The sequence below is a fragment of the Pseudophryne corroboree genome, chromosome 12 (assembly GCF_028390025.1).
Source record: "Pseudophryne corroboree isolate aPseCor3 chromosome 12, aPseCor3.hap2, whole genome shotgun sequence".
Classification (NCBI taxonomy): domain Eukaryota; kingdom Metazoa; phylum Chordata; class Amphibia; order Anura; family Myobatrachidae; genus Pseudophryne; species Pseudophryne corroboree.
This window is the reverse complement of record NC_086455.1, coordinates 9,101,440-9,113,857: the sequence shown is the minus strand read 5'-3', so window position 1 is coordinate 9,113,857 and position 12,418 is coordinate 9,101,440. Positions and strand designations below refer to the sequence as shown.

The 12,418-nt window shown below is 45.4% G+C and overlaps 1 protein-coding gene across 1 annotated transcript in view; it reads right to left on the bottom strand.

Moving 5' to 3' along the window:
• The window catches only part of LOC134980208 (Fc receptor-like protein 5), a 90,551-nt gene extending 78,417 nt beyond the window's left edge, over window positions 1–12,134 (bottom strand). Inside the window, exons 1-3 of the mRNA XM_063946912.1 lie at window positions 12,067–12,134; window positions 3,897–4,157; window positions 515–796 (exon numbers count right to left, since the gene is read on the bottom strand). Of these exons, the coding sequence (XP_063802982.1) occupies window positions 515–796; window positions 3,897–4,038 (424 nt within the window). The 5' untranslated portion in view covers window positions 4,039–4,157; window positions 12,067–12,134. The remainder of the gene's footprint in view (window positions 1–514; window positions 797–3,896; window positions 4,158–12,066) is intronic.
• Window positions 12,135–12,418: the final 284 nt, after the last annotated feature.

Below are 12,418 nucleotides of genomic sequence, written 5' to 3'. Positions count from 1 at the left end.
ATAGTCATCATATCATTCTCGTTATGAAAGAATATTACCCGGTAGCTGTATTTTCACTAATGACAACTTCATTTTACCATCATACAAACACAAGTAATATAAAGGTAACTGGTAACTCTGTCACTATATAGCAGAGGAGGCGGGCGCTGCAGGAGAACGTCACACTGCACCCGGGCCCTGTCACTGCTGAGGAGCCGACATTTTGGTGTCACTCCGTGTAATCCATAGAGATACGGTAAATGAAGGACGGTATGCTCAGCACTCATACCTCCCAACTGTCCTGATTCTCGCGGGACAGTCCCTTTTTGTTCTCATTGGTATAACACCTCACCAATGATGCGGCAGACCTGTTTTACAGCATCGGATGGGGGGGAAGCTTACCAAATTGAGGACATGGCTTTATGTAAATGTGGCTGTGGTTTGCTGTATGGTGGATGTAAGAACTGACTCCCTGTGTGTCCCTCTGTAATGCTGGGATGTATACAGATATAAGATCTCAGTATCCCACACTCACCTTCTATCTGTATAGACAACGCGTCACTCCTCTTCCTCACTCTGCCGCAGGGGGTTCTCACCTCACAGGTATAATTCCCAGAATCCTCCTCCTTAGCTGACGTAACGCTGTATGTGTCAGATGTACTGAAGTCCTGCTCATTCCACCCATCTCTGTAGAAAGCAAACTCCAGTTCTGTGGCCGCTCTGGCCGGGTGACGACGTGTGTCACAGGTCAGGGTCATCTCATCACCTTCTGTCACTGATGACTGATTAGTTCTTACTTCAGGAGTACTGAAAAGTTCTGAAAGAGAAAATAATATGTATACTAGGTACAGTGTGACATGTGGGTCATTTACAGCCAGCAAGTGCTACACAAATATGCTGGTGTCATGCTGTACTATTGTGCTTGGGTGTGTGCTGCGCACAGATACATATGGAACCTGCGCAGTGTATAACGTCCCCCTATCATGCTGAGAAGTGGGCGCATTACTTCCCTGGAGTTACAAAGAGCTCTTTCACTCTGCCAACATCACCTTTGGAGTCTCTGACTGCAATCTCAGGGTCCCTCGTCTTCCTCTGAACCCTTATTCCCTGTGGGGCCAAAACATTCCCCTACCAGTGAATTCCATTTCTAACTTGATTGTGATGATGATGATGATGATGATGATGGATGATGATGATGATGTTGGCTTTAGCCAGATATGTCCACCTCCTGACCAGAATGTTCTTCAGCTGTAATGGGCGTAGTCAGGGGGTGCGCTGGATGCAGGACGAGCTGCAGTCTGGCCTGCCCTAACACTTCCTGCCACAGTGCGTGCGATGTCTGATACCTGGACACCAGCTTTGTGTCCCTCATATATAATCCCCTGAAGCTCCATCTGGCTGAGCGCTCAGCACTATGTGAGGACTCCTCTGCAAGAAGATGCGAGGATAACAGGCCTAAGTTCCAGCAGGTTTTGGGCATCCAGCTCTGGCTGGTCGCCCATAGGTGCCTTATATGGGAGCTGAGGGTACTCTGTTCCTCGAGGAGGTCAGCTTATCATCATTATTAATATTAGGATTCATTTATAGGATCTCACATAGATCTGCTGCACCGTAAAAAGCAATTATACAAATCAAGCTAAACGAAGGAACAATGGGGCAGATGTAGTAACCTGGAGAAGACATAAGGAAGTGATAAACCAGTGATATGTGCAAGGTGATAAAGGCACCAGCCAACCAGCTCCTAACTGTTAATTTACATATTGGAGCTGATTGGCTGGTGCCTTTATCACCTTGCACATATCACTGGTTTATCACTTCCTTATGCCTTCTCCAGGTTAATGCATATGCCCCATTATTACATATATACATAATTACATGTGTAGGTATATAGATGTATTCTCTTCGGGTTGGACATTACTTAGATACAGTAAATGGACTTGAGTACTATGCTAATGAAATATATCTTTTGACAAGATATTCCAATTCCCAATAAGGTTTCCCAAACAAATTCTATAGAACTCTGTGGTGACACCTTCACAACTTGTTATACCTTACTATGAGATTTTACACATATTGCAGAATGCCGCACCAATATCCGGCAGGGTTGAGGACACATCTGTAGTTACAGTACATATACCTATTGCCTTAGTTAGTGAACCAAAGGTGAAGGATACACTTTCAGGAAGCATTTGAAGCAATGGAGGTTGGGGGAGGTTCTGGAGAAAGGCATGGAATTTTATAGTTTGGGGCAGCACAAGAGAAGTCCCAGAAGAGGAAGTGAGAGAAGGTAACCTATAGGGAAGAGAGGTGGCAGGCACCTGACTGGAGAGTATGGAGATGTGATGGGAGGTGAAGTTGGATATGAAGAGGACTTTAGAGTTTTGTAAATGAGGTGTTTATACTGGATTCTGGAGATGATAATCATATGAGTTACTGGCAGAAAGGGGAGGCAGAAAGACTGTCATGAAAGATCAACTTAAAAGCAGTTTTAAGAAAAGATTTAGGGAAGATGAATCAAATCTTGGTGCGAGATAAAGTGGACAGAGATAAAGCACCAACCAATCAGCATTTTTCTCTAGCAAGGATCCTACTGCCAGCCAATAGAGATCTAGCTGAGCAGCAGGGGGCGGGACTAACAGAAAATGGCTGCCCCAGTAATGGGCTACAAAAAGATGGCCACCCTCAACCAATAACGGAATTGATATGCCAGTGTTTTACCTTGGGTATTAAAATTAGGGATGTCATCTAATCATCTCAGGTGGGGACTATTGTTAATTAAGATAAAGCTATTAATATCCACTTTTTTATGGGATGAGTGTATTTTAATCTTGTTGTTTCAGATAATTATTTCAAGATCCAGAGATTCTACTGATGTTTGGCTGCACTTGCTGTTGGTCTGAGAAGGGCAGAAACTGTCAATAGGGATTTTTATCAACCATACATTGTCTATGTATCTTTTCCATGTTGCCAAGTTTGACCCATAGTAATGATTTGTCCTCATATATGGGGGGCTTCAGTCATGGCAAACAGCCCCTATCAGCGCCCCACTGAAAATGTGCATCTTATTCATATAGATAAAACTGGAAGTGACAAAACTACATTGCTGGTGTCCTGTGATCAATTTGATCATTTGTGCATCTGTGTGCAACTGAATCTGTGTAAAAAGGGCTCTGATAGGAGGGTCCGTGGCTTTTACTCATTCTTAATATTCTATTTACAATATCAAGGCACTGCAATGGGAATCAATCTCGCCCCCAACTATACCAATCAGATCATGAGTAGGTAGGAGGATGAACAATTTTGGGATGGGTCATACATATGTGTACTCACACATCTAGCGTCAATACACCATACTGCCACGCACAACTGAACAGCTCCAAGAGGTGTAGCATACAGTCTTTTACTTTCAATTTTGCATGTTATTCACATTGAAGATGCAGCAAAACACCAATCAAAGTGCACCACAGACATCGAGCTGCGACTTTAACCACACAGGACTTTGTTTTACACATGTACAAAGTCACAGATGAAGCGCAAAGGAATCTGGCATGAAGAAAACCCAGGACTGCTCGCATCAGAGCCTTTTTTAGACAGATTCAGACTCAGTCACACAAAGATGTACAAATGTTAAACAACATGGATCACCATGGATCAGTGTAAGCTAGCAATGTAGATCTGTCACCTCTATGTGTTTATTTATGTGAATAAAATGCACAGTTTTAGCGAACAATACGTCCGGCCTGACCGAATCACCTGGGACCTGGTGCCCCAAGAGGGACTATTTAGCGTGACTGAAGCCACAGTAAGAAAGGACAGATCTGTATGCCCTTTTATAAATCTGGGTGTCAACGGCTAGACGGGGGTTGTGCTCTATGTCCTGAGTTTGGCCCTACGGTGTGTCAGTGCGCTGCACTCACCTTCTACCTGAATAGAGACCAGGCTAGTCTTCCGGACACTGCCAGAGGAATTTCTCACTGCACAGCTGTAGTTCCCGGAATCCTCCAGCTGAGCTGACGGAACGATGTATGTAGCCGATGACCCAAACTCCCGCAATTTCATCTCATCTCTGTAGACTGCAAACTGCACTTGTGGGGTCGCTGTACCTGGGTCACGTCTTCTCTTACAGCTCACAGTCACCTTATCACCCTCTATGACTGATGACGGACTATTCCTTTTTTCTGGAATATCAAAAGGTAGCTGAAAGAGGTGGTGATAAAAAAACAAAACAAGTATGGTGTCCTTTACAGCGAGTGAACATTACAAAATATATGAAATATCTACAAAGTACACTGAAGGAGCACATGGATGAAGTTAGAGTCCAGACCTGGATCCACACCTGTGCTATAATATGGATTAGAAAGAATACTTTCAGTGGATGCTCAATAGTCCTATAAAGTTCCAGTAAAAGCTATATTATATGGAATGTTATATTATGATACTACAGACTGGATTCAAAACGCGTCAGCTCCAAAAGAGAGAGGAACATCTGCACCTGTAAAGCATAGTATACTCCAGTAGGCAGCCCGCTAACATCGGAGCTGAGACAGTGAGGGGGAGATGTATCAAAACTTTGAGAGCATAAAGTGTAATAGTCGCTTATAGGGCAGGATTCAATTCTTTTCACCCCTTTCCAAACTCGTTCTGTTTCTGCCCTCAGGGACGTTGTATCATTATTTCAGCTCGCTACTCCCGGAGTATCAAGGCACCCAACCCTTTACACAGTAAACCTGATTACTATGGGCGCAATAAGCGCGTTAACGGAGATCATTTTAGAAAGGAAATTGGACGTGATATATCATTTGAATCTCACCCTATAAAGTTTATAAAATGGAAGTTACAACTGGTTAGTTGCTATGGGCTTACCTGGCGGAGGGTTAGTGGTTAGTGATAGGGGGAGAAAATTCAGAACGCATCACAGGTCCGCACCAGAAGTCACCGTCACAGCACCGCCCGGACCCGGGAAAAAGATGCTGGAGCCACCACGGATGCCGGGAAAACGTAAGAAGCCACTAGACCACCAGAGGCAGTTTGTAGACCGTCCATCATGTCAACATATCATCCACGTACACATAATGAATGTTGACATGGTCACTGTCAACATGCTGAGCATGCCGACGTACTGTGAGTCGACATGGTCATCTTGGCAACATTGTCATGTTGACAACTTATACCGCACCCACCTCATCAGAACTTCGCTCAGTCTTGAAATCTGTGAGTGTTCTTGTATTAGAGCTAACCCTACACCAACCCCTCACACCGGCCCTAATCTGCACCCGAGACTCACACTCGCTCCTCTTGTCTCAGCTGTGGCCCCACCCAATTAGAGTGTAGAGCAGGGCCCTTCCTAACATTTTCTCTTGGTTCCATTTATTTTGTCTCCTTGTATGTTGTATGTAATGTAAATGTTTTACTTGGGTTGCAGTCATGATGTTGACACCACACTGTTGATATTGTTGAGATGTCCACATTGAATATGTCGCCAACTGCACTCGGCGAATTTGTTCACTTGTGGTATATCAACATTCATCTGGGAGTGGAGGGTTGGGGTTAGGCTACAAGAGGAGGGGAAAGGGTTAGGCTATGGGGTGGGGAGGAGTAATGTTAAGCCTGGTAAACAGTCGAGGGATCTCGACCCGATATGTCATTTCCAACCAAATCGGAACGCCCTATCAGCCAGATCTTTTAATGTGTACCCATGATTTGTGCACTCCTGCGGTCGTTATCGATGTCTTCTGGTCGACCATGCGGCAAGCAGAACCAGATGCTGCATCCTGCAGAGATAGGCTACTGGAGGGGAGGGCTGGGGTTAGTCATTAGGGGGAGGGTTAGGGTTAGGCTACAGAAGGGGAGCATTAACTTTAGGCATGGGGGGAGGGGGAGTATTAGGCTGCGGGAGGGGATGGTTAGGGTTAGGCACATGGTAGAGTGTTCGGCACTAATGGGTGGATTAGGATTATTCACTAGGGGGAGGATTTAGGTTAGGCACTAGGGGAGGATTAGGCTGCAAAAGGGAAGGGTTAGGGTCAGGCTGCAGGAGCGGAGGGTTACTTTTAGGCAATAGGGGGAGGGTTTGGGTTATTCACTAGAGGGAGTATTTAGATTAGACACTGGGGGATGGATTTGAGTTAGGCACTAGGGGAAGGGTTAGGCTGCAGAAGTGGATGGTTACTTTTAGGCAATAGGGGAGGGTTTGGGTTAGGCTACAGAAGGGGAGTGTTAAGGTTAAGCACCAGGAGTAGGGTTATGGCTTAAGGTTAGCCATACTCACTACCAGAAGCACTGCAGGATCCACTGGAAATCATCAGGGTGCCACCACTGGATAGTACAGGCCCATTTATTAATTTATGTGATTTTTGCCCATATAATTAGAATTTCTTATTTCCACTATTCACAGCAATGAGACATTCTATTAATCACACACAGGGACAGGGCTCCGTGCACACAGACAACGGACACATGTACAGTGTTGCTGAGATGAATACGCAGAAGAACAAGAAGTCACCCTACGGCGTTTGACATTGCCGCTGGTGACGCACAATCAGGCACACAGAGCTGTTGGACCTGTTCATGTGTTTGGGGGCTTTCAGATGACTACAAGCAGCGTCAGGTGATATAACGCCGCAGAAGTGAGAGCCGAGCACTCTCAGTAAGTAACGGAAGTGACACTCAGCGGTGTAACGCCCATATATTAGTGTGCAGCTGCGGCCATGACAGCCATGGGGGGGGGGAACTGGTGAATAAGAGCTCCACCACCTCTCCAGGATGACTTTAAGCCCTGACTATGGGTGAGGTGTATCAAAGCTTGGAGAGAAATAAAGTGGAGAGAGAGAATGTGCTAACTACTCAGCTAGTAACATAATTATTATTATTATACTTTATTTATATGGTGCCACAAGGGTTCCGCAGCGCCCAATTACATAAACAAATAATCAAAACAGGAAAACAGCAACTTACAGGTGATGACAGTATAGGACAAGTACAGGGTAAGTAAACAGAGCTACATCAGCAGATGACACTGGAATAAGTATCAGGTGGCAGAAGACTGCTGGAGTTGATGCAGTTGAAGATTATTAAAGTAAGAAAAAGGATAAGTACATAAGGGAAGAGGGCCCTGCTCGTGAGAGCTTACGTTCTAAAGGGGAGGGTAGACAGACAGGGGTTACACAGATGGGGTACATAGAGAGCGTGGAACAGAGGGTTAGGATGAGATTTGGCTGGGTTTGGTGAAGAAGTGGGTCTTCAGAGCTCGTCTGAAGTTCTGTAGAGAGGTGGAGAGTCTGAGGGGGAGAGGTAGGGAATTCCAGAGAAGTGCTGCAGCACGTGAAAAATCTTGGAGGTAGGAGTGGGAGGAGGTAATCAGTAGGCAGGAGAGTTGGCGTGCATTAGCAGAGCGAAGAGGATGTAACTGGGAGAGGAGTGGGTAAGGGCTTTGTGTAAGTGAGGGGTAAATGTATGAAGCAGTGATAAGAGTGGAGAAGTGAGCCAGTGGAGAAGTTGCCCATGGCAACCTATCCGCTACTCTGTATAATTTGATAGTATACAAATTATAAATGTTACTTCAATGCTGATTGGTTGCCATGGGCAACTTCTCCACTGGCTCACTTCTCCGCTCTTATCACTGCTTCATACATTAGCCCCTGAGTGTGGTAAGTTTGAATTGGATTCTGAAAGGGAAGGGGAGCCAGTGAAGGGCTTGTAGGAGAGGGGAGGTGGATGTGGTACGTTTGGTGCAGCATTGAGGATAGATTGGAGTGGAGAGAGGTGTTTGTCAGGAATCCCAGTCAGGAGGAGATTACAGTAATCCAGTCTGGAGATGACCAGTGAGTGGATGAGGGTCTTAGTAGCTTCTGGGTGAGAAAGGGTCTGATCCTGGAAATATTTTTTAGATGAAAACGGCAGGTTTGTGAGAGGTGCTGAATGCGTGGTGTGAAGTAGAGGGAGGAGACAGAGGAGTCAAGGATTACTCCAAGACAGCGCACTTGGGGGCTAGAGGAGATCGTAGTGCCATCAATAGATAATGAGATTGTGGGAGGTGAGGTTATGCGGGAGGGAGGGAAGATGATCAGCTCGCTCATGTTACAGTCCGAGTTTGATAAATTACAGGAGCTGATTGGTTGAAACTTTATCCCTCTTCAAGCTTTGATAAATCTCCTTCATCATCTTAGTATCAGCGTGATACTGTTGCTAGTGTATTATCAGTGCTGATTTCCCCTGCAGAGATCTCAGTGACACATGTAGTTATATATAGTTGTTATTATGTATTTCCATTGTGTGGTGCAGCCATGTAACTGACACTGACGTGATACAATCAGACGTTTTATTTGGAAACTTTATTCGGACTTTCTAAGTTTTTTTTTTTTTTTTGGTTGTTTTTTTTTTAACACTTAATAAGAGTCAGTAATTCAGGCTAAAATAGAGTGTTTTCTATATAGTCACTTAGGAGCAGAATTACCATCCGTCAGTTTTTTAAACCCTTTGGATGTAAATGCCCAATAGAGCCATATTATCATGTAACCTTTCTCCAGGAAGTGATGTCTCACATTTATTCCTTTAGCGGATTTGAGGTTATTTGTGATGCTGCTTATACATTTACTACTGATATGTCACATAGCGAAGTCCTTTGGAGTCACATCATTGGATGCAACTACCATGTATGTAGTTAGGCAATTACACAAGGTTGGTCAGTCCTGTCGTCTGAGCCTGTGCTGAGCCCTGATTGGAGGAGCTTGACACACGCTCCTCCAACGCGACTCCCTCTTGCTCCTCCCACCACTTCATTCTGCATTTTGCCACCCGCCTCGCTTCAGTGATACAAAACTATTGGAAATCACTAAATGCAGGTTGTCCTGCAGGGTCACTAATAACTAGCCCAGGGTGCAGGCCTTAGGAAGTGGCACCATTGCTTCTGTATTTGGCATGCACGGCACCATGCAGCCTAGTAAGCTGCTCGGCTTCTCCCTGGTCCCGACAGAGCCTTCACAGGGCCTACCGGAAACTGAACTTGTCCTTGGTCCTGAAGGGCATGGGCCAGCACATGGCTCATTTTTGGGATAACCCCACATGCTCCCCTGCATACCTACGTACAGCCGATGCTTTGCTGTAACATTTAGGATCTGATTCAGAGTTAAGCCTGAGAGGCCATAAAAAGGAGCAATTTGCACCTGGAAAAAACCAACCATACAGCCATGCAAGAGGTGTAAATGCATTTATTCTTTTTCATGCAGGGTAAATACTGGCTGCTCTTGCATGTAAGCCACAAACCCTGGGGAGCTGTAAGTTCCAAAAATACCTAAGGGGAATGTGTTACATGGTGTACCCACAAAGACTCTGCTGCGATCGGGACAGGCGGAATTAGAAGCGGAGCAGAAAAGTGATGGGCGGTGACTGAGCGGTGGCTGGGTGATGTCTGGTGGTGCACGCAAAAGTGAACCGGTCAGTACTGTGTTCCGTCAGTTCCATTTGGAGAAGGAACCAGTTCCGTCTCTTCAGGCTTGCCTAACTCAGGGAGATGTCGGGCACCCAGCTCCTTCCCCACAGCGGCTACCAGAGGCAGTAGCTCACTCCTGAGCTCCAGCTTCCAGCTCTGGCAGTGTGCACTATGGGAGAGACGTGATGACATCTCTCCCATAGTTCCGAGGAGCAGGCAGTCAGACGGACGGCATCGGTCAGATGCTGGAGCAGGGCTTAAGGTTGGTATTGTGGGTATTTTTTGTATGTGTGTAAGGGGAACTGCCCAAAGGGAAATTAATACGGGGAGCACTACTACAGGGTTACATATATATATATATATATATATATATATGAAAAATGACACAAAAAGGTCAAGGATTTTATCATCGTTTCGGTATATTAATTCAGGATCCTGGTGACAATGTGACTTAATATACTGAAACGCTGATAGAAGCCTTGACCTTTTTGTGTCATATTTCAACTTGAGTGTCGCACCTTTAAATAAATATTGCTATAAATTGTGAAGGCACCAGGACAGTCCATGTCATAAGCGGGGAGTGCCGGATCCTGGCCGTTATATTATATATACAGTGCATCCGGAAAGTATTCACAGTGCTACACTTTTTCCACATTTTGTTATGTTAAAGCCTTATTCCAAAATGGAATAACATTCATTTTTCCCCTCCAAATTCTACACACAATACCTCATAATGACAACGTGAAAAAAAGTGTTTTTGAGATTTTTGCAAATTTACTTTAAAAAAACAGCTAAGAAATCACTTGTGCATAAGTATTCAAAGCCTTTACCATGAAGCTCAAAATTGAGCTCAGGTGCATCCTGTTTCCACTGATCATCCTTGAGATGTTCCTACAGCTTAATTGGAGTCCACCTGTGGAAAATTCAGTTGATTGGACATGATTAGGAAAGGCACACACCTGTCAATATAAGGTCCCACACTTGACAATGCATATCTGATCACAAACCAAGCATGAAGTCAAAGGAATTGTCTGTAGCCCTCCGAGACAGGATTGTCTTGAGGCACAAATCTGGGGAAGGATACAGAAAAACATCTGCTGCTTTGAAGATCCCAATGAGCACAGTGGCTTCCATCATCCGTAAATGGAATAAGTTTGGAACCACCAGGACTCTTCCTAGAGCTGGCCGGCCGTCTAAACTGGGCGATCGGGGGAGAAGGGCCCTAGCCAGGGAGGTGACCAAGAACTGGATGGTCACTCTGTCAGAGCTACAGCATTCCTCTGAGGAGAGAGGAGAACCTTCCAGAAGGACAACCATCTCTGCAGCAATCCACCAATCAGGCCTGTATGGTAGAGTGGCCAGACAGAAGCCACTCCTTAGTAAAAAGCACATGGCAGCATGCTTGGATTTTGCCAAAATGCACCTAAAGGACTCTCCGACCATGATAAACAAAATTCTCTGGTCTGATGAGACAAAGATTGAACTCTTTGGCGTGAATGCCAGGCGTCATGTTTGGAGGAAACCAGGCACCACTCATCACCAGGCCAATACCATCCTTACAGTGAAGCATGGTGGTGTCAGCATCATGCTGTTGGGATGTGTTTCAGCAGCAGGAACTGGGAGACTAGTCAGGATAGAGGAAAAGATGAATACAGCAATATACAGAGACATCCGGGATGAAAACCTGCTCCAGACCGCTCTTGACCTCAGACTGGGGCGACGATTCATCTTTCAGCAGTACAACGACCCTAAGCACAAAGCCAAGATATCAAAGGAGTGGCTTCAGGACAACTCTGTGAATGTCCTTGAGTGGCCCAGCCAGAGCCCAGACTTGAATCCGATTGAACATCTCTGGAGAGATCCGAAAATGGCTGTGCAGCGACGCATCCCATCTAACCTGATGAAGCTTGAGAGATGCTGCAAAGAGGAATGGGCGAAACTGCCCAAAGGGGTGGTATTCATGTGACCGACGGTCGGGAGACCGACGGTCACATGACCTCCTGCAGCTTCCCGACACCCACTATCCCGATGGTCGGCATGCCGACCAACAGGGACTATTTCCAGTCGTGGGTGTCCACGACACCCATAGAGTGGGAATAGAACCCGTGGCGACCGTAGGTCGTCACCGAGCACGCAGCGTGGCGAGCGCAGCGAGCCCGCAAGGGGCTTGCTGCACTCGCCTCTCCCCGCCGGGATCCCGGCGTCGGTATGCTGCCGGGATCCCGGCGTCGGTAAGCTGACCGGCGGTCAGGAGACCGCCGGTCAGCCATACTACACCCGCCCAAAGATAGGTGTGCCAAGCTTGTGGCATCATATTCAAAAAGACTTGAGGCTGTAATTGCTGCCAAAGGTGCATCAACAAAGTATTGAGCAAAGGCTGTGAATACTTATGTACATGTGATTTCTTAGTTTTTTATTTTTAATAAATTTGCACAAAAATAAATAAATAAATCACGTTGTCAATATGGGGTATTGTGTTTCAAATTTTGAGGGGAAAAATGAATTTATTCTAGTTTGGAATAATGCTGTAATACTAATAACAAAATGTGAAAAAAGTAAAGCATTGTGAATCCTTTCGAGAGAGAGAGAGAGAGTGAGTGTGAGCGTGAGTGTGTGTGTATAGACAGATGGGTTTAATTATGGGTGTTTCGTGTACTCACCTAATTTTCCATTACCCAGAGCTGAAAAATAAAATGCAGAAATTAGAAATGATATGACAGTATAACAATGTGCTGATTTTCCAATTTCTTCTTCACTATTATGCTTCACATTTTTTTCATTACTTTAAGTCTCTGTAAGAAATTACGGCATAATATCATAACAATATCACGATATCGTTACTCCCTTCCAGTCACGACTGCAGGACTTTCTTCGGGTTGCACCCACTATGTGGAATGCCCTCCCACGCACAGTAAGACTCTCCTCTAGTCCCCAAAACTTCAATCTTATCAAATTCCGGAACTGCCCAAATAACCTTCATAAACTTTCCTATACAGTTACATCTCCTCACAA